Source organism: Sparus aurata, chromosome 1, assembly GCF_900880675.1.
Source record: "Sparus aurata chromosome 1, fSpaAur1.1, whole genome shotgun sequence".
NCBI classification, from domain to species: Eukaryota; Metazoa; Chordata; class Actinopteri; order Spariformes; family Sparidae; genus Sparus; species Sparus aurata.
The window spans coordinates 12,912,872-12,934,570 of NC_044187.1; the positions used below are offsets into that span (position 1 = coordinate 12,912,872).

General features: G+C 42.0%; 1 protein-coding gene across 5 annotated transcripts in view; it reads left to right on the forward strand.

Annotated features, from left to right (window-relative positions):
- Positions 1-1,190: 1,190 nt before the first annotated feature.
- The window catches only part of LOC115583456 (LIM and calponin homology domains-containing protein 1-like), a 28,803-nt gene continuing 8,294 nt past the window's right edge, over positions 1,191-21,699 (forward strand). The window contains exons 1-19 of one of the 5 annotated variants that reach the window (XM_030420330.1): positions 1,191-1,916; positions 9,458-9,528; positions 9,641-9,710; positions 9,808-9,914; positions 10,013-10,043; positions 10,151-10,261; positions 11,007-11,134; positions 11,365-11,435; positions 12,332-12,533; positions 12,692-12,868; positions 13,389-13,703; positions 13,894-14,163; positions 15,392-15,649; positions 17,358-17,705; positions 17,829-18,152; positions 19,617-19,958; positions 20,230-20,268; positions 20,998-21,127; positions 21,513-21,670. In XM_030420330.1, the coding sequence (XP_030276190.1) occupies positions 1,800-1,916; positions 9,458-9,528; positions 9,641-9,710; positions 9,808-9,914; positions 10,013-10,043; positions 10,151-10,261; positions 11,007-11,134; positions 11,365-11,435; positions 12,332-12,533; positions 12,692-12,868; positions 13,389-13,703; positions 13,894-14,163; positions 15,392-15,649; positions 17,358-17,705; positions 17,829-18,152; positions 19,617-19,958; positions 20,230-20,268; positions 20,998-21,127; positions 21,513-21,670 (3,269 nt within the window). In that variant the 5' untranslated portion in view covers positions 1,191-1,799. The remainder of the gene's footprint in view (positions 1,917-9,457; positions 9,529-9,640; positions 9,711-9,807; positions 9,915-10,012; positions 10,044-10,150; positions 10,262-11,006; positions 11,135-11,364; positions 11,436-12,331; positions 12,534-12,691; positions 12,869-13,388; positions 13,704-13,893; positions 14,164-15,391; positions 15,650-17,357; positions 17,706-17,828; positions 18,153-19,616; positions 19,959-20,229; positions 20,269-20,997; positions 21,128-21,512; positions 21,671-21,699) is intronic. The other 4 variants (XM_030420339.1, XM_030420347.1, XM_030420355.1 and 1 more) reach the window with 4 other exon arrangements.

A 21,699-nucleotide genomic window follows, 5' to 3' on the forward strand; every position in this document is an offset into this window, starting at 1 on the left:
AGCTATCAACCCCACCGTGTACGCAAGTGTTATCAACATGATTGATCACTTAACAGCATGACTGATAACTGCCAAGCCATTCTTTGGCCAGTGTATGTGTAAACAACACCTTCTAAGAGTTTATGGGCTATTGATTTTGTAATGTGTAACTTGGCTGTAAAGAAAAGCTCTGTTAAATTCGGGGCTGTAGTTATTATGGGGCACAGTGGGGTCATTTTAGATGTTTTAGCAACCTGGGGGAGTTGACATACAGTGTCATAATCATACCAATAGTGATGTGGGAAGGAAGCCCAGAAATGAATTTGAAAATGAAATAAATTACAACATATGATATATTCTATGGTGGTACACAGTGTGAGAAATTTGAGAAATACTTTTTAAGAGGCTTATTCTAGCATTTGTCTGAGACTTCGACTTCTTTAAGGCCAACAAATGCATAAACAAATCCAGAATTTATTATATCTCCACCACAGTAGACTGCACATGGCAGCTTTACTATATTTTGCCTTGATTTACTACGTGTTAGTTGATTTATTGAAGATTTGATTCAACACAACCATACTCGGGGATATGCACCGTGTAAGCACACTCAACTCACAATCAACTGAAATAATAACGGCATTAAAACTTAATTTCTACACAGGGACCCTTTAACAACACAGTAAGAGTAGCCAAATATTCAAAAAGAGGCCTAACAGTGTACTTTGGTTGTGCAAATTCCCAAACTAATTTACAATTAATTAAATTAACATCACAGTGAACCTTCCCAGGAGGCTTCTGGTGCTCTTGAGGGTCCGAGGGCCCCAGGGTAGTTACCTTCATGGCCTTTTTGATAATCCATCCATGTAGAGAAGGCGTCAAACTTCATTCAGAGCTGAACAGTTACTTTTAAAGAAATAAATGTTGAAAAATCAAATACACTTCTCAAATTTAATTAGGGATATTTTAGTGTTTCACTCGATTCTTTATTCTGTGAGATATCTGAATTTTTATTTTGTGAATATTTTTATGCAACCCATTTCATTTGACGTTTATTGCACATCCCAATACCCCTAACTAATTTGGAGTAGTGTGATTCAGACTTTTTTAGTGTCTGTTCCTGTGACACCTCAGCATCCGACATCTTTCCCGACCGAGAGAAACGTCAGTGAAGGCATCATGTCCCATTTTTGGTCGCTGTGATTTATTTCTGCCACCTCAAACTATCTTTCTGACATACCAGCAGAGCAATGGACTCTGTGAAGCTCGACTTTTTCTTGCCACTTTCTCTCTCAGTTTGCTCTCCATTTTAAACCCAGCGTACTTTCTAACGCGCAGGTAAGCATGAAGTCAGTCTCCTCATGTGAACTGTGAAATAACGGGACATCATTTGCAATCCCCCATCTCTCTCTCCCTCTCTCTCGCTGTGTCTCTCGACCTCCTCCCCCCGCATAGATTCCTGCCTGCGCGTTCACGTCCCCTAAATTGCGCGGCAGCAGCGTCAGCCTCACGCACTTCAGCGGTGGTGAAGAATCGTTATTTTTAGCGCCTGGTTCGTGTTGCAGCGTAGGTCGCTAGAGCCCTTCTTTTTTTCTCCTCCATCTCCTTGTCACAGTTGCGAGCGAAGGGCTTGCGGGGACGCACGAGAGGGCTACGCAACGCATTGACTGTGCGTGGAGTTGCGGGCTGGCTAACTGCAGAAAGCGAGGAGGAGGATAACAGGACTGACAGAGCGGGGAGGGGAGCACCACCAACACACGGCTTATCACATATCACCGTCCGGTAGACTCTCTGGTCCTCGGCTAACGGCCTGCCCGGAGATGGCTAGCTCCGCAGCGGGTCGAGATGTCCCGAATGCCCCGCCGCGGGACGACTCGGAGCGGCAGGAGCCCCACCATCCCGAACCAGCCTGTCAGGAGGCTCAGAAATGGATAGAGGTAAGTGAAGTGACCGCTCGGGGAGGCTCGGGGGGTGGGGGGCTGCTGCTGCTGCTGCCACAGCACACAAAATGGGCCATACTGTCACACACTGGGATATAAATACACAACCCGACAGCACCGGTGCGTCGTCACCTGTTGTCGGGACGATGCAGTGTCGGGTTACCGTGTGGGACAACGGCTCCGCAGCGTGTGCGGACAACTACCGCAGCATATGTGTTAAAAGTTTGCGCACATGTGTGGCTCTGACTGAAATGTAGCCCACAATACCGTCACTGCGGGGACTTTTATGACCAGCCAGGCGAGAAAAATGGGCGACAAACAAGTGAAAACGATTCAGAGTCGACGTTTGTTTGCCATTTGCTCCGTGACGACGGAGATAACGGGTTCGAACTGCTCGGAGGAGTAACGCCCCCTTTCTTAGGCACGAGGGGATTCCGGTTGCCATGGTTATGAAACCGGGCCAGCATTCACGCACGAGATGCTCCAGCGGACCAGCGGCTGATCGCCTCGGATGAGATTATCGTCGGCGGTGTGCTGCATCGCTTCCACCATCATCTGTCGGCTCTAAAAACGCCTCTCTCCATAAGCCTGAGCGGTGAATCATGATTCGCCCATGGAGCTGCTTTATGACCTATTTTCTGTCCCTTCATCGCGGTGCTTGTCCCCCGCTTTAGCCTAGCTATACCTGCTAACTGCAATCTCAGTTTGGGTCCAAAAGGGAAGAAGAAAGTACAAGTTTTGGCTGTACTATCACAATCTGTGCACACCATTCAGTTAGATGCAGGCATAGATAGATAGATAGATAGATAGATAGATAGATAGATAGATTTGTTTTGGCACACAATTTCATTTGTTGTAGATAACAATAACAACAGCAACAAGGGAGTCATTTTTCAAGATTGAGCATGTGGCCTGGCTCTAAAATATCATAAAAGTGTGAAATATACTCATCACCATTTCCCAGAGCCCAAATTGACATCATCAGATTGCCTCATTTGTCCAACTTACAGTCCCAAACTCTTCATTTGCCATCACAGATGTCCTAGAAAAGCAGCAAATCCTCAAATTAAGGAACCTGGAACCAGCAAATGTTTGACATTTGGCTATTTGGCAAATACTTTTCTTCCATTCAACTAAATCTATTCATTGACTGATATGTTGCAGATAAACCGCAAATTTTCATTTCAGTGATTCTGCAAAAAGGAGTCAGGTGACAGACAGGTTAAAAGTCGCACGGCAGAACAAACAAACCCACAAAACAGACTAAAGATTGATTATTTAACAAACATTTATTTAGAAAAGAAAATGTTGAATGATCATGTTTACTTGCCATCAACTCCCCCAAGTGGATATTTATATCACCGGATAAGTGATTAGCGGGACAAGAGAGGAAAGTGCTCTGTCTATCTGTCTGCGTCTAAAGTTAAATGGCTCGCCTGCGGCTGCATCTTTCCTCCATGATTACTTTTAGACTGTCAGAGGTCACAGAAGTAGATCATTCATCTCCCAACCACCCAGATCAAATCTGTCAGCGTCCCACATACAGATAAAGAAAAATCAGAATGATCAGCATTTATATAAAAAAAAATCTCTTTCCATGGAGAATTATGACCTATTAAGTTTGTGGCTTTAGGGATATTAATACGCACAGACAATTTTCCACCAAATGTGCCCGGTTATCCCTTCAGATTAAATGTGTTTTACTCCCACAAGTCATTCTTGTGCCCACCACAGTCACAAAGGAGGATTACAGAAGTTTGCATATATAGTCAAGTTTTGAGAATTCAGTCATCATCAGCTAGGTTTTTAAATAATTCTGACACATCTGAAAGAAATAGAGCGCTTTGCTACAACCTTTAAAGTTTAAAGTAGGAGTGTGCTTTGTTGTATTAAGCATCCCTTTTCACTTTTTTTTAACAGATGAATGACGCTACAATAATGGACTTAATTTATTGTGTCTGTCTTTTAAAAAAAAACTTTTCTTAAATGCAACCTTTAAATCCAAGAAAGACGACATTTATGCCTCATCATGATATCCAAGATCTAAGATGATCTGTAGTTTTTATCACAATTACGATACACAACCCTAGTACCACTGATGGCGCTATAAAATCAGTAGTGAGCACAGAAAGTCTAGTCAGGTTAATGCTGACCTCTAATCTTAATCTTTCCTGCAGTCTCTGAGCGTTGTCCCTCTTCCTTTGTCGTCTTCCTGCCTCCTAAATCTCCTGTTATTTTCAGACTGGTCAGGCTGACTCTATTTCTAGGGGTGTATTTTCATGCTCTCTCAGGTGGGGAGGATTCAGGGTTAACCATGCCACCCTGCGCTCCGGCCAGCATTTTGAGCCAGTGTGTGTGGAAGAGTATGCAAAGCGTATGCACACACACACACTCACAGACACATGGCGATCAGCTATGCATGATACTGCTCACACACGCCTCAGACACACCCGGTTTGGTGACCCCGGTCACTATGGGAACATAACATGGACCGGCTCTCAGGTGTCACTGTTTCCAGGGGGGCAGTAGAGCAGTAGGCTATATATCACCACATGACCCGATCAGGAAATGAGACTGGCATAAACAAGACCTTTCTATCTGTTTATAGCCGAGACAGGGTGGGATTAGACCCTCCCAAAGCCGATGCACGCTGCCCAAGGTGCTCTAAACCTGTTGAATGTGACATTGAGCAGGTTAAAGTTGTACGGGCTTAGAGAAACACAAAGTTTACTTTAGTGACAGGAGTTAACCTCTGCTGTCACTGGCATACAGTACATAGCAGGAGTTAGGTCTGTCACACAGAATAAACCAAAGAATGTGTGTGACTGAACAAGTGTGTGTTTGTGTGTGTGTGTGTGTGTGTGTGTGCCAGATGTCTCAGCTGTCCTGGGCAGATTAACTTCAGTGGTCCCAGACAACCAGCTGTGTCTGCATGAGAGAGAGAGAGTGTGAGAGCGAGGATTCATGGATTTTCCATGCATCAAACTGTCTGTAAAAACTGTATGAAAGAATGTGCAATAACGATGACACAGACTCGCTGTTGGCAGAGATGTCTTTTGTGCTTCAGTGGAGTTTTTTTAAGCCAGGATGGGTGTAGTCTTCCACGGACAGCACCACAGATTAGGGATGCAAATAATTAAGCAATTGGTTCAATTGATAGCTGTCTATTATTGGTTCATCATTTATAATGTATGAAAAATGTTTGTTGCTTTTTCATTAGAAAACTGTTTTAACCCCTCACATGATCCATGTTCAATGCAAGATAAGTATAGGCTACATTTGGGGTTAAACTAGCAGATTAAGTAAACACTAAGTTACTAGAATGATAAACTAAACAACAAAAATACAAAATAATGACTTAATTTTGAGAGTTTCTGTCTGTGCCATTCAACAGCTGGCCCAACAAAATCCAACCCATAATGACCCACTAAATGGTTAAAATATGATAGTATCAGTTTGTGTAGAATGTAATTTGGTGTTTTATTTTTAATTACAAATTATTAGAGTAATACATGTTCTCATACCAGTATTTTGTATTTTATTTTGACATATTTGATTTGCAATGTTAATTAAAAATCCCCTCTAGGATTATATGTTTAGCCATATTTTGTTTATTTTCATCAGATTAAAATTACCAAAATATCATGCTGTGATTAACATGATAGTCGTGCCTAATCTTCACATGTCAGTGTAAATATTTTAGTATTCGACTCATTTATTTTACTGTGATGCAAAAGTATATTACAATGCATTTTCAAAACATGCACTACACTAAGAAGTGCCTTTGTACCTCATATTGAGCAGATATCAATTGTCAGCAGCTGTGGAGTGATGTTTTCTGATGTTGAATCACTCTGGTTAATTACTTTGATCCAGATTAAACTCATCCTCAATCTGGATTATGACTTTATCTCTCTGCCTTTCTCTCTTCTTTCCCTTTGTTGTCTTCTCTTGTTCTCCACATGCTGCCATTACTGTTCAAAACACATAAGCACATGATAACATTAGAACAGGAATCTGCAGTGGTCTGTTCCCTCTATATATGACTCATCAACTGGCTTCACTCAAGCAAATAAACAGTTCAGGGTGGTTCGTCAAAGCCTGAGTTTACACCTTACACCTTGGATGTAACAATGTTACTTGACATTACTTCTGTGGGTTATTTTATATTTCCAGTAACACATTTATAAATATTCTGAATATTGTCAATATTTCAACGAAGGGTTATCAAACACTTGTGACAAAGATATGTGACAGAAGCAGGATATTTTACAGTTTAACAATTAACCTTATTGTCCAATATCACACAAATGCACTGAAACTGTAATCTTACTGTGAATATAATATTGATAAATTACCCCAAGTATCTTTCTCTGATTTGTAATTTCTCTCTCTCTCTCTCTTAAAACAGAGTTTTCATGTGGGCATATATCGGGCAACATGTACGCTCGTACCAATATATTGGTGGTGGGTCAATATCAGCCAAACAACATACCAGTCGGGCAGTAAAAGTCCAAGCCTGGAAAATATGAAAAATCTTTACCATCATGCAGCAAACTAAATATATGTTTTATTCTAATCGATAGAAAAGTCTTTGAGGATTATGTAAATATCTTTAAAACAGCAGCAACTATTGTCAAACAACCTTCCTCTTCTCTTATCGACTGAAAAAACAGATGCTATTCTCCGTGACTAGAATGGTAATGGTAGGACACGAGAGGTCCAAATTGAAGGTCAACTCAGGAGAAACATAAACATATTGTGTCAGTAGCAGCAGCATGGCCCCATATCATCATCGTCTGGGCCTGCAAAATCCTGGCTTTTGTCTCTTTAATGCATCACAGCTGAGCATATGTTGTGCTCGTTAGACATTACACCACTAACTTGATCTATTGCGTATTTCTCTCTCCCTCTGCTGTCTGTTTTTCTACCCTGTCATTCTTTCCATTTTTACAGTTGTTAAAATAAAAGTAAAGGATACTTTGGCCTACTTCTGCCCCCCACACACTCTCACCTCAGGGTTTAAATGCTAGCTGCTGCTGCCATTCACTCTGACTGAGCAGTGCAATCCAGCATGAGGCTTGAGAGGGAGCGAGAAAGGGTCAAATTACTGTTGCTGGCACTGAAATACCCCCAAGGCCTTTGGCTTAGTTTTTTTAGGGGGGCATGAATGCTTACTGAACGCACACATACACCATATCTCTCTTTTTGACGCACATCTTGTTTCTTCTGCTCAAATTTTTCCATCCAAAACATGTACAATCACACCAGTAACTATGTCTAATAGCTGTATTTCAGTTTCAACATTTAACACGTAACCGATCGTTAACTGCCTCCACCCCCGGCCCACTGTCTGTGTCCTGCATCCCACACACACACACTACCTACACTAAACACACTTGTCCTGCTCTCCTTCAATACACTTCTCTCCTTGGTCAGTAAATTATGCATGACCACGCTGTAAATGTTTCAAAGCCCGGGTCAAACCTTAATAAACACGACATATGCCAACATATGTGTGTGTGTGTTTGTGTGTGTGTATTTGTGTGTGTGTGTGTGTGTGTGTATGTGATGATGAGAGACAAGAAGAAGGAGATGCCAATGGGAAACATCTGGTCATCACTTATATAACAAAAAACAATAGGCTGTTTTCATAGCTGCAGATGCAGAGTGTGTGTGTGTGTGTGTGTGTGTGTGTTTGTATTTCTGACATATGGTACATGTGCTTCAGAAATGTACATGATAAAAAAATAAAAAAATAACATACATCGCCCATCACCAAAAGAGCAAACGAAGCCAGAATAAGAAAACTAAAAGCTCAGTGTGTTTGTTGTGGATGGATGTTTAGGAGCGCTGTATATGAGCAGCAGAGTCAGAGAGAGTGTGAGCCTGCAGTTAACGGTTTGGGTGATAACTGTAATCTGTGCTAATCTGGATTAGACGTCTAAACAGTCAAACCTCTCTTCTTTTCGATTCATCTTTGGCTGCTGGTTACACAACCGCTCCAGAAAGCAGCGTGTATGTGTGTGTGTGTGTGTGTTTGCTGTGTGTGTGTGTGTGTGTGTGTGTGTGGGTTGGTGTTCTGGTTGTATGTCACTCTTAGCTTAGCTTCCTGATTCCCTCCTCCTCCTCCTCTTCCTCCTCCTCCTCCTCCTCTTCCTCCTCCTCCTCTCCTGCCTGCTCAGGATAGACTGTAAATTGGAGTGCAGGTTAGAGGATTGAGGTTATCGTTCACTCGGGCTTCTACTGCGTGCATCTAAATCAGGGACGTGCGCGTGGGTGCATTTTGGGAAAATGGAATGAGGGCACACAGCAGTGTGTCTTTGGCGTCACTCTAATTTGGTTTCTACTGAAGCAAAATGTTGGGGGAGGGTGAACCGGGCCGCAGCAGGTTCCTGTGTCGTGGACACAGTGAAGCACAATGCAAAAGTCAAGTAATTAATGAATTGCAGCAATCCTATTAGGTCTAAAACAAGTGTGAAACAGTGTCGCTATTACAAATTTAAAAAAACTGAAAAATAGCAGATCTTCATTTGTGAAACATCTAGTATTTTCGGAAATGTTCTTGCAACACAATTGATGAAATCTCATATTGATTTTGATCCTAAATCCTCTCTCTGTTGTTCTATTTAATGTTTATATATATATATATATATATATATATATATATATATATATATATATATATATATATATATATATATATATATAGTTTTGTGGTCAGGATCTATTTTGCAAGTAAGAGGCTGAAAAAGGACAAAACAACAGCATGGTCTTGTGTACTTCAGGGTGTACAATTTGCATCTGATGCAATCCCGCTGCTTCTGTTGTGTGTTGTTATGGCATCATGAAGTCTGAAATGTTGCCTGAGTGAATTATGAGTACACTGTCTCCTCTCGATGCCTTTAGGCTGACTTTAATTCCTTCAGGCTAATATTTCTTTGCATTTCTGTGAAGTTTTGAAAATGTCAAATTGATGAGTGATGCATAAAAGAATGATGCATCAAACCTCATTTTTCTTTGCCAAGTCAGAGTTTTTGCTGATATTGAGCACCAGTTTTGTTCCAGTGGGCTCTATTTCACAGATTTAAAATCTGTATATTTTACTGGAATTACAATAGAAATCATTTTAATGTAAGGCTGGTATATTTGCACTGATATACATATGGTGTATCTTTAGAAAGAAGAAAGTAGTCATTTGTGGGCTTAGTAGTCTTTCAAAAAATGGAAAACAATTTTGAAGTATTTATTGAAGTCATTTTATCAAGGAAAAGTACAAAACATTGACTTCCACCTTCTCTGTTTTGTCTCTACATCATTGTAAAAACTGAGTATATTTATATTCTGGACAGCTGATTGGACAAAACACGCAATTTAAGACATCACCTGCACTCTGGGAAGTTGTAAAGAACACTGCTAAATGATTAATTAGCCAATCAAAAAATGAGTGATGTTAATCAGTAATAAAAATAAATGTAGGTTGCAGCCTTTGTTTCTGCCCACCTCCCTTACATCTGTCTCTTCCTGTCCTTCTCCAGGCTGTAACAGGGAAGAGCTTTGGAGACAAGGACTTCCGCAGCGGATTGGAGAATGGCATCCTGTTATGCGAGTAAGCCTGTGACATCACTCCCACTCAGTTTCTGATGTCTGAAGTGGCAACAACACAAGTAAATTCCCCTCTGAGACTCAATAAATCTCTGCTTCTCCCCTCCTCCACGCAGGCTGCTGAGTGCAATCAAACCAGGACTGGTCAAGAAGATCAACAGATTGCCCACCCCCATCGCTGGGCTGGTAAGAGGACACTCCCCAGTGTGACACGCAGACCTGTAAACCACCCTGTTCGTCAAAGTGATAAACTCTGTCTGTGGTTCCCTGCTGTCTCCTGTAGGACAACCTGTCAGTCTTCCTGCGGGGCTGTGAGGAGTTAGGCCTGAAGGGCTCCCAACTGTTTGACCCCGGGGACCTGCAAGACACTTCCATGCGAGCTAACCTCAAGTAAATAGGCGTGTGTTTGTTTTTGTGTGTGGCTTTAATTCCTGTTTATGTCCATTGTAATGTACTATCACATGTCAGTAACACACTTCTCTCATCAGGGACTCTGACTGCAACCGCAAACTAAAAAATGTGAGTAATCATGGCCTTCTCTTTTAATTTTCTTGCTTTATCTTCTCCGTCAGCGTGTTTAGCATTTATGAATATTCACCAAACCTCCCTGTATGGATGTGTCTCAGGTGCTGAACACGGTATTCTGGCTCGGGAAGGCTGCCAGCGGCTGTGCCTCCTACAGCGGCCCTACTCTCAACCTCAAGGAGTTTGAAGGACTTCTCGCTCAAATGAAGGTGGTGAGTAAACAAAGTGAAGAGGACAGAGCAGGGAGGGGGAGGAGCTGGAGACAGACAGATAGCGGCGCGGAGGAGGTGCGGGGGATGGATTAGTTAGCTTCCCGTCTTTGTTGGGGTGCGGGAGAGACGCGCGAGACAGGACACTTTTTTGTTTATGCTACGCCGCAGCTACTCCTATTTCAGGGAGAGAAGAAAGGAGCAACAGGATATGAGTTGAAAAGGAAGATACTCCTCTCTGCGTTTGATAGGCTAATCTTCACAGGATGCTCAGAAAAAACTTCAGTATCTACAAACAAAATGTGTTCACTCAGCTTTCGCGTCCAGTTTGTTTCAGAAATAAATAACTTCTTGTTTAATATTCAGTCCACAGCTCATAGGAATCGATTGTTTCTGTCTTTGTTTCTACATGCCCAAGTACTATAGATTTTTTTTTTTAAATCATCATAATCATCATTAGAATAATCATATATCATATCATAATACATCATTTTACGATGTAATACTTTTAAGTTATAGTTTAAAGATAGCTTAACCACAAAATAAATGAAATTCCAAAGTCAGATATCATCTGAGATCTCCTACGCTGGATATGTTTTTTTTTTTGGCCTATTTTTCTTTGTTTATTTAGCTTGTGTTCTCCTTTCTCAAGCCATGTATTGTCTCATCAGTGATACATCATTTCCACTTTATACATTTCTCCATTTCCTAATTGCTGATGTGTTTTGGTGCACGTGTGTGTTTTTAGGAGACTGAAGAAGGAGGGGAGAGTCCACAGAAGCGCAGTGTTAGAGACAGCGGCTATGACTGCTGGGACTCTGAGAGGAGCGAGTCTCTCTCTCCACCACGACACACTCGCGACAACTCCCTAGACAGGTGAGAGATCTGTTAACGCTCACTCACTTACTCACACACACACACACACACACACACGAACGCCCAAATATGTGGACATACACACCAGAGGTGCTTCAGACTCCTGATGAGGACTGAAATGCAGCTGTGGAGGTTTTCTACATTTTAGTGTTAGTATCAAAACAAAATTTACGTTTGCATTCAAGTAAATAAAGAGTAAATATTAAAGTGTTTTCTTCTAATTTTGACAGCTTGGACTCCTTTGGCTCACGCTCACAGCACAGCCCCTCTCCTGATGTGGTGAATCGCGGCAACAGTGATGGTTAGTTCTCATAAATGTCTTTTTTTAAAATAAGAATTCCAATTCCAGTCTTCATGCTTATCTAATCCATCCACATACTTAATGTACATACATGCACTCAACAACATCTTCCCATCTTACTCGATTAGATGAAAAATCAAGTATATTTCCCAAAATGTTGAACTATCCCTTTAAGCAGAAATACAAAACCACTCATCCTTAAATAGTCTGACTGCTGTTCTCCAACATGTTGAGGTTTTGACCTTGGTATGTTTTGGCCAGTCTGGCAGGCTGTGGACAACAGCTGAACGTCTCACCCACACTGTGTGTGTGAGTGCCCCAGATGCAGCAGCTGTTGGTCTAAGTAGCACTAGAGACTTGGACCTGGGAAACACAGGCTGGGGTCAACATCCTGCCTTTCATATGTCAGTGTGTATGTGTGTGTGCGTGTGTGTCTGTCTGTCTGTGTGTGTGTGTGAGGGGAGTATCACAGGCATCCTGTTTGTGTCTTTTGTATTGACAGTGTGAAATGTGTGCAGCAGGGTGACAAGAAAAACACTATTCCAGAGCCGCGAACAGACTCATTCCCTACGTTCCCTGGAGGTCATAGAGAAAGTGTGATGCCTCACCAACTAATATTTATTGCCCGACAAGAAAAGATTTATGCTAAAACAGAGGTTTGGCAAGAGATGTTGTCATAGTTTCTCACTGTCTGCAATATAATCAGAATCAGAAATACTGTATTGATTAATTATTTGTTGATTGATTGATGGGAAAGTAGAAATAAGCTATGTGAGTAATGAAATATTTTTAAGAAACTGTAAAAACAGGGACCAAATAAAAATGGTTCCTGACATACTTTCTAACCTTCTTAACTCTTTTCTCTTTTTCGCTCCATCACTCTTTGAATCTCTCAGGGCGAGGCAGTGACTCGGAGGCCGATGCCCCCGGCAGGAGGCCAGATGTGCGAAAGGATGACATGTTGGCCAGGCGGACTGCCAGCAGTGAAGCAAGGAGCTCCATTCCCTTTAACCAGTTTCTACCCAACCGAACCAACGCCAGCTCCTACATCCCGACTCCACGTCGAAAACAGCATACGGAGGAGGGAGAGCAGCGGAGGTAATGATCAGTGCTACTAAGAAATCTGATGCGTTTTATATGTAGGTGTTGAAATGGAAATGGAAATGAAAATGAAAAGAAGCAGAGGGTAAATGACACACAGACACACAAACTTCCTCATCCTTAATCTTTCCCTGACATTACACACCGCTCCCCAGTCACCCAGGACTGTTCCACAAAACTCCCAAGACTGTCACTTGGGCACCTGAGAGCAATGGAGAAAAACTAAAACAGGAAGAGGAGAAGGCGACCCAGGAAGTGTTGGAGCAGAGGAGGCTGCAGATGTTGGAGAAAGCAGGGATCAAAGTTCTGCCTGCTGCCGTTCGCTACAGCAGGTCAGGGAGGAGAGGCATGAGAGCTGCTGCTGTTGTGGTTTGGCAGTTGTGGTCGTGTTCACTAACTGATCTTTATGATGGTAATTTTGTTTTTACGAGTGCTGCATTCACACTGGTGCTGTGATTTGTGTAGATATCTGGTTGTAAAAATCTGGCTTATAAATGATGATGAGGTCTGTGTGTGTTGGCTAACACATCCAACTAACTGCTTGCTCCTGTTCTACTTGAGACTTCGGGCTTGACTTGCCTTTACTAAGGTCTCGACTTGGCTTGACTTGACATGCTTGGCCAAGAAGTACTTGAGACTTGCCTGAGACTTGGACCAATTTACTCACATATCTGGTAAAGAATGCTTGTGTTTTTTTACGCACACATTGATACGTTTGTGTGTGATCTATGACTATTCAACGGGGTCTTGCCAATAATATTTGTGGGTGCATGTCGAATCCAAACTCACACAACGGAACGCTGAATTTGTGATATTCTCTGAAATGACCTTGCAACGCCATCCCGTCTCCAGCCTCAGCCCTCCTACGACTGAAGAGCAGCAAGTGAGGTCACCGTCGCCGAACATCATCCTTCGCTGTGATAATGACTTTTTGAGCTCTCAGAAATCTGCGTGGGACACCTCCTCTGACGGCGAAGAGGAGGTGGTGGTGCGGAAAGTCCCAGATGTTCGTAAAGACGACCTGGCATCCAGACGAGGTCATCGAGGTCCTGTCGCTTCCAAGGTGCACCAGTTTGTCCCTTCACCTGTGTGTAGTGACAAAGACCTGGCGCGCTGGGAAGGCATTAGACGAGCCTCGCAGCAAACACTGCAGGAGAAGGAGAACAGGTTAGCTCACGTGTCATCGTGTGTGATGCTGTTTTTCTTCTATTTTCGCTAACTCACTGTTAAACATACTCTTCCTTTCTTTGGGTGTTGTGATCACTGGTGGTTTGACGTGTGTGTGGGTGTGTGTGCTCCACTTTGATGTGAAATATGTGCCGTGTGATGCGATCGTATCGGCTCTGTGACTGAGCAGTGAGAAGGAAGCGGTCCCTGACATCATTACACGCAGAGACAACCCCTTCCTAAACTCCGCCCCTCGCCACGAGGAAGAGGAGGATGAGGAGGAAGAGGGAGAAGAGGGAAAGGTTCAGGCGGTGCCTAATAAGCAGAGGGACGACCTGGCTCAGAGGCGGGCTCAGAGTAGGCCCCTCCCTCACAGGGACGGACCAAAGAGCTTTGTTTCTGCCTCCATGAGCCAGGCAGATATGCAGAAGTGGGAGAGGCTCAAGATGACTGAACCCAGGTGCCCAACACACACTCTCTGTCGCAGCACACATGCAGTACAAATGCTGCATGTCAAGTGCGTGGTTGGTTGATGACTGTGCAGTATGAGTGAGTGAGCTTCTAGTTTTAGTGCCAGCCTTAAGCAGATCATTGCAGGCAGAAGATTAATCTGCCGAAAGACGTTTCACCCCACTCAAGAGTTCACTTGATAGTTTTTAAACCTGAAAAAACTGGCTTGAATACATTGGGTACCTTATTTCAAATGTCCTCCTAGTTTAATCCTCACTAAACCACTGCAAAGTACGTATAATTTAAAAGCACAAAGTGTTTATCTGTGTCAGCTAAAATCCAAATATCCCTGCACCAACAGTTGTAACAGATATGCGGTGGAAACAATCAAGACACACCGTGTTAGTACACAATCTTAAGAGTTGCTGGTAGGCAGAGTAAAGCTAACAGTTTCCACTTGTTTCCGGTTTTTGCATCCTTGAAACTAAATAAAGTGTACTTGAGGCAGATTTAATGTCATGTCAGAATCTTTTTTTGTTACAAACATAACCATAATTACTTAAATAACCTCAAAATATACCTCCATGTCTACTTGTTAGTATTCAGCTTCAGCTCTGTTCTGTCATAAGTCTCTTATATCCTTTCGTAAGCAGCCATTTATGTCTTCAGATTTATATTCCCTCCTCTTCTTTTCTCTGTTGCTCCCCATGTTCTCATCTGCTTGTTTATTCTCCTCACTATTGTGCACTTCAGGCCTCTTCAGTCTTCTTTGACAGGCATTGAAACAGAGCAGGGAACTGGCCGGTGTGTATGAGGCTCTGTGTGTGTGTGACCAGAAGAGAGGCGACTGTTGGCTGTGAGCACTGCCGCTGCCTTTGTTTTTCTCCCTCCGTGCTGATGTCATTAGATAGGATAAAGAGTTTTTTGTGCTACCAGAGGAGCAGCATCTACCAGGAAAATTTGGCTACCTCAATTGGATAATAAGCCTGGTGTGTATGTGTGAATGCACATGTGTGTTTAAGGGATTTAGATACAGAACATGCTTTGTCCCCTTCTGTCCATCCACACTTCCTGTCTGATTCACCATTTCCACCTCATCCTTCCTTTGTCTTCACAGTCTGATCCTCCGTGTCTAGTTGCTCATGATTTCTTTTCCACCCTCTTTCCTCTGGCTGGCTGTTGTTGTGTGTGCATTTGTGTTTGTATACGTGTCTTCATGTGTGAGACTGTATGTACAGTGAGGCCAGCCCGGCCCCTGTGTGTCAGGCTTGTCTGGAGAAAAATTATGGAAGTCCTTTCAGCGGATCAGCAAAGGCTGGACGAGGTCATGGCAAAGTTGTGACCTTTGGGGGTGTGACTGAGATCGAGCAGCCAATAGACACAGTCACGTCAAGTGAAGGGGAGGAGACGGAGTTGCTAAGACGACTCCTTTCCAAGGCAACTGTAGCCATGCCTACCATTGGCCTGGGCTCCCAGCTTTCAGAGCGGGAACGCAGGTATGGACGAGGCCAAGTACAAGACGACTGAATCCAAAGCCTTTTTGCATTAGTGTGGGCTGTATTGAGGAACAAACAGGTCCCTCTCTATTCCATTACTTATTAAATAATTTCATCTAATTGCTTGTTGATGTCATTTTGGAAAAGTTTTACGTTTCAGGCCTATTTGAATAAGTAAATTAGGTAGTTTGGATGCACCTCCCTGCAGTGAACTGATTTGCTTGAAGTTTTGATAAGAAACAAAGGTACACACACTCTCAAACTAACACTCATGTGATACATCAGTACTGGCACGTATGTCTGTAGATAAATAACAAGGAAATGCAATTGATGAGATATGGCAACCAAATTCTTGCTATTCTCATGAAATAGTTTTTATCTATCATATGTTTTAATTTAAAACAGAGTATTGGCCACTATATAAGATTGTTGTAATTCTCAATATGGGGTGGGCAAGCTGATGATTTCAGATCATGATCGAATATGAAGCCGTCCACTATCGACTTTTCTTGGGAATTGTAGAGATTGCCCTATTTAACCTCCTCTCAAGTCTGTTTCCAAACTTCACTTCACATCTAATTTACTAGCAGCTCTGCACTATGTAAACAAACCTCTGGAGTGATGACTGGACTGCTGACTGGACAAGGTCAAATAAATATGGGGCATCATATCACCAGTGACTAATAAGTGCTGCTAGCTATATTCTTTTTATACATCCATGACTGTTAGCAGTGCAGCTAGCCAGACAAGCATCAAAGTCTTGGTGTTTACATCGCTAGGGCAGGAGCATTGGACCGGTGGGAGAACGAGGTTTTTAGGCCTGGGGCTAGCTGGTTCGCTCGCTAACTTTAGTAGGTATTGGTCACAATTAATAGCCTATAAATGAAAAAAACCATTTCAGCCAACCCCTAGTTTTTGTTATAATGTCAAAACAGTTTTTTCTTCACGTTCTGTTTATAATGTTAGCTAATTTTTCAGTGATTACACTCTAAATAGACATTGTGCACTTTTAACAATGGAGTTATTTTAGCGGCACACCAGATAACAAGCTTGTACCAAAAAAGAACAGTTTGTAATGCAATATTGTGTTATAATGGTACATGTTGAGAAATGGAAAGGCTATGTCAAGTCTGGCTAGAGCCAAAATTGAGTATGTAGGTTGTGGATCATGATTGAGATTAAATGGGTCGTGGCGTTATCTTTTGGCAAGATCACCCACCCCAGTGGCTGCGTCAGCCTCACAAATCCTGGTCAGGCCATAGAGACAACATGTAGCAAATGCAAAATGAATGCATTTTTTGAAACATTTTTCTAAACTATTTCTCCTGAGATATGACAATCTGTTCACTTCTGAGACTTGATTAATACACTGCACTTAAAATCAAAACATGTCACTTTGTACGTGGAGACTCTGATGGTCAAAGTGCTTGTTCTTGCTCAAAATGTCATCACAGCTCTTTGTTTTTTTAAGATTTGCATCGGTTTTGCATGTTTCTTTTAACCCTCAGTTGTTGCTAAGACACTCCCCTTTAATGGTTTCTAGTTTGAAATTATTTCTCATTAACGATCTGTATTCTGTACTCTTAGTGATCACACGTGAGACACTTGTCCAGCTTGTTTGTGCATGGATTTGAAGATAGCTGCACGTTTGGGTGTAAATTATCCATAGTTGTTGCTACGCTTTGAGCTTAATGTGATGCTCTCACAGCCAGGTAGATGGAGCCAACCATAGCCAAACTACCCCTCCCTCTGCTGTCCCCCCTGAAACTCCCTCCTCTCCTGCTGAGCTGGATGCACGTCTGGCTCAGTATGAACGGCAAACAGTGGAGGAGGATGAGGAGGAGGAAGAGGAGAGGATCCCAGATCTTCAGAAAGACGATATGATGGCGAGGAGGACAGGAGTTTTCCATAAACAAAGCACTGCCCCTGGGATTTACAACCGTTTCCTGCCTTTGCCCGCCTCCAAACGCTGCACACAAGGGGAGGTCACCACTGATGCAGCTCCGCGGAGCAAAAGGGAAGTGCTGGCAGAGAGGAGCAAGATACTGAACGCCAGGTGGGCTGAGATGTGTGTATCTAACAGCATGAGGAGGCTCTAATACTTTGTGTAGTTTACATCCTCAAACAAATTCTCCAGCTTGGTGTTTAGTTATTTCAACTGTAGGAGTTTCCCTCATAGAGTGGAGCAACAGCAACCCAGAGCTCCCATGGAAACACCTCAACCGCGCCCTGACACGACTGTGATCCGGGCAACGTCTCACAGCGAATGTGACGATGATGACGATGAGTATGGTGAAAATGAGCCTCTGCCTGACCTGGAGAAGGACGACATGATGGCTCGAAGGACCGGATCATTCCAGAAACCGAGTGTAGCCAAAACTACTCAGTCCATCAACCAGTTCCTGCCTGTACCTGGATCTGTTAAATACAGTGTCGCTCCAGTGTCTGCAATGAAGCCGCTACACAACAGACCTAAACTCAAAGAGAAGATGGCTGGTGGAAGGTATTTACTCTGTTTGAATGAAGACTCATCTTCTGCAACTAACAAAGCACAGTTCCCTGGCAAAGATGAGGGTTTAATTAAGTTGACATGTTATATGATCTGCAGTTCTAACATTAATAACTCTCTGTGGATGATTTGTAGTTGATCTGGGTTGACTTTGGTTCCCTGCTCGCATGTTTGAGTTCCATCAGCTGGATGCCTGATGTGGTTTGATTTGTGTTATTTGTATATGAAAGAACTGGTTGACTTTGATTTGTTCTTGTGGTCGGATTCTTGGAGCTCTGGTTCTCATATTCTTGGCAAAGTTTGTACTTGGTTTGGACTTACCGTATATGGCCTTTTGTTGTTGTTGTTGTTGAGGATTAACCTTGGATCTGTTTGGCATGACTTTGGTTGGAGTTCTAATTGAGTATGAAGCTTGTTCTTATCTTTGTATGCAAAGTGTAAATCACCACTGAATCACTTCACAGAAACAGCTGCTGCTCTACTCTCTTGCGTTTGAACTTTTTGTTTTTGAAAATAAATTTTTTTTACTAATCAGAGGGATGATATAAATGTCAATTCAGTTCATTTGAAAGAGGCTTTTTTGCCTGGGAAAATGTATTGTTGCTAAAGCAAATCTGAAGGGATAATAAACAACAAAAAAAACAAATAATAAATCCAATTTTACTGCTAAAATCTGTTTACTGTTACTGTTAATTATCAGATAACATTTGCAATATAATTTTCAGGACATCACAGACCCATGAAATAAAAACATTATTGACTTTTTTCTGGTGGTATCTAGCCAGACAGATTGTTTCAGTTTAATTTCCCAGTTTGTGAGATATCTGTCTTTAAAAGTTTGCTAAAGCTTAAGACACAACTAAATACTGAATCAATCAGAAGGAAAAAATAATGAATATAGTAATAGTACTCAAGTAAATTACTGAAGAGCTTCATGTAATATTATCGTTATCGGCGTATATTTTGCCTGATATGTAATAAAGGAAAACGTTTATTTTTTAGAGATTTTAATGCAGAAAAAAAATGGTTTGGACAAATTATAATTATTAAATTAAATGTGAAGTTTTCTGTATCAGTGCACTGGTGTCATTTTATACAAAAAAGGTTACTGTTAAACTGTAAGATATCCTGCCTCCGTTACATACCTTGTTGCCGTGAGATTTTAAGATTATCCAGCCTAACAGTTTCTAGAAAAATATGTTCCTTTTGATTTTTTAAAAAATGTCCTTTATATTAGGATGGAAACATGCTGACACCTCACCACCTCAGCAGTTAAAAGCGGAGAGAAAGTGAGAAAATATATTTTTGACACTATTGTGACATCAACTACTGGGCTTTGTTCAACAAAGTTTCCCAAAACAGAGAGCGGAGCAGATGCTTTTTTTTCCTGCTGTGTGTGATGCAGTCTTGATTAATGCTGTATTTCCTGGTAATCTCGGTTTTGTCACTGGATTTTAGCAGCATCGTTACCGTGCGAGCAGAACCTCAGGCCCCGCCCTCCAAAGCCCCAACCCTCCCTCAAAGAGCAGGGCTGAGGGAGAGGCAGGAGGAGGATGGAAAGCACGAGGGAGACATCCCTAACACCTCTATCACAGCTGTGACGGAGCCTCTCTCTCCTCCATCGCTCACCCCTCCACCCAGTCCAGCTGTTACCCAGACACGTAAGGTGGAGGCAGAGCTGGAAAAGCAGAAAGTGGAGGAAAAGGTGGAGGTGAAGGTGGAGGAGAGAAAGAGGAGTGTGAATGAGGAACCGCGAAAGAAACCCTTCTGGCTGGATGACGATGATCTGCCTCCTATAATGTGAGATGCCTGTTGAACTGTTTGCATGTGTCTTCTTTTAGCTCTGATATTCATCCAGTCTGTGTTTATGTCACTTAACATCTGAGAAAGGAAGCGAAAGCGAGTCAAATTATTGCTCTCCACTGTTTGTTTGTTGTGCTGCAATATTGACAAGTTGTAATTAGAAGCCTCTCCTTGGGATGTGAAGAGTTACATTAGCATTACACCCTGATGCTGTCCATTTCCCTCACTGCTCTTTCCTCTCATTCACTTTATTCTGTTATTGTTTTAGGATGAGCCGGCGAGTTGCTTTTTTGTCTGAGGACACTGAGTAAGTCTTCGGCGTGAAACCGGATCGGCCTTTTGCATGATACCAATAAATACACACTGTGCACGTTAAATTTTTAAGAGTATACTCCAAAAATATAGGGCACAATATCGTTATTCTTATTATAGTGTCTTGTCACATTTTTACTAACTTCACTTTTAGTTTTTGCTTTTAATGTTATTCTGTTTTGCACTTTTTTGGTTTAAATCCACAAGCCTGTGTAGAGTATACAACTAGCAAATTGTTATTAAGTGGAATGAATTTGTTTGGTTTGTCGAAATAAAAGTTATGTTTGCTCAGTTTCTTGTTTGATTTCTTTGCGATTAGTTTGTGAAAACAGTAACATATTTTTGTTACTATGTCGAGCAACACGTACACAACTAATATAAATCCACTAAATACAGAATTTAACAGTAACAGTGATGTAATATTTATGCTAGTGGACTTTTATTGGTTGTGTATAAGTATGTCTTGCTTTGAAATAAGTTGTTTGTGTCATCTATTAATTTTGAAAAGGTGGCAGGGCTTTCGTCCTCCCTGCTCCTTTTCAGTCGTGGAAGGTGTTTTATTTTCTTGGATCAGAGTTTTGTTTTGGAAATATTCACTGAAGGAAACAATGAGTGAATTAAAATGTATTATTCACTGTTTTCCAGATTCAAGTTGGCCAACATGAATATTTTTGGTTGAGTAACTCATTAATTTATCCAAGATCACTTCCTTTTCCCTCTGTAGGAGTGTGAGCTTGGGTGACATGCTTAATGAGGACGAGGTGGGACTGTTACCAACGCTGAGCCAATCACGACATGAGCGCATGCATGAACAGTACAACAGCTTTATGGAAGAAGAGGACCACTGGCAAGATGTAAGAGACTTAAGAGAGCATGCAGTGTCTGTAATCAAACAGCAACAAAGCTGAAAGAAAGCATTAAAGATGCTTTCAAATTCTCTCTTATTTTTACTGAAACAGCACTTTGACCTGACTCTTTCTTTATTTTCCTTTGGTATTTTTGACTGTTTTTGTTGGTTAAGCTATCGTTTCATTTGCAAAAGAAAACAACTGTTAGAAAAGGAAAGCCAACAAGGAAATGTTGTGGGGATAAGATTAAACCTCTTATGTGATTTTATAAATCCGTCGAGTTGTGAAATAAATTAAAGCATTGTAATCTTGAAACTGGGAAACCAGGATTTTCCTCAGACTATAATCATACCATTCAAAACTATAATTGTTGAATCCCTTCCTGTGACAGGATTTGACTCGCTGGAAGAATCGCCGCCGCAGCGCGTCCCAGGAACTGATCAGGAAAGAGGAAGAGAGGAAGAGGATAGAGAAAAGGATGAAGGATGAGGCGAGTGAGCGCAGCAAGAGGAAAAGCATCAAGACCTACAAAGAGATCGTTGAGGAGAAGTAAGGAGGATATTATTGCTTTGAGCCCT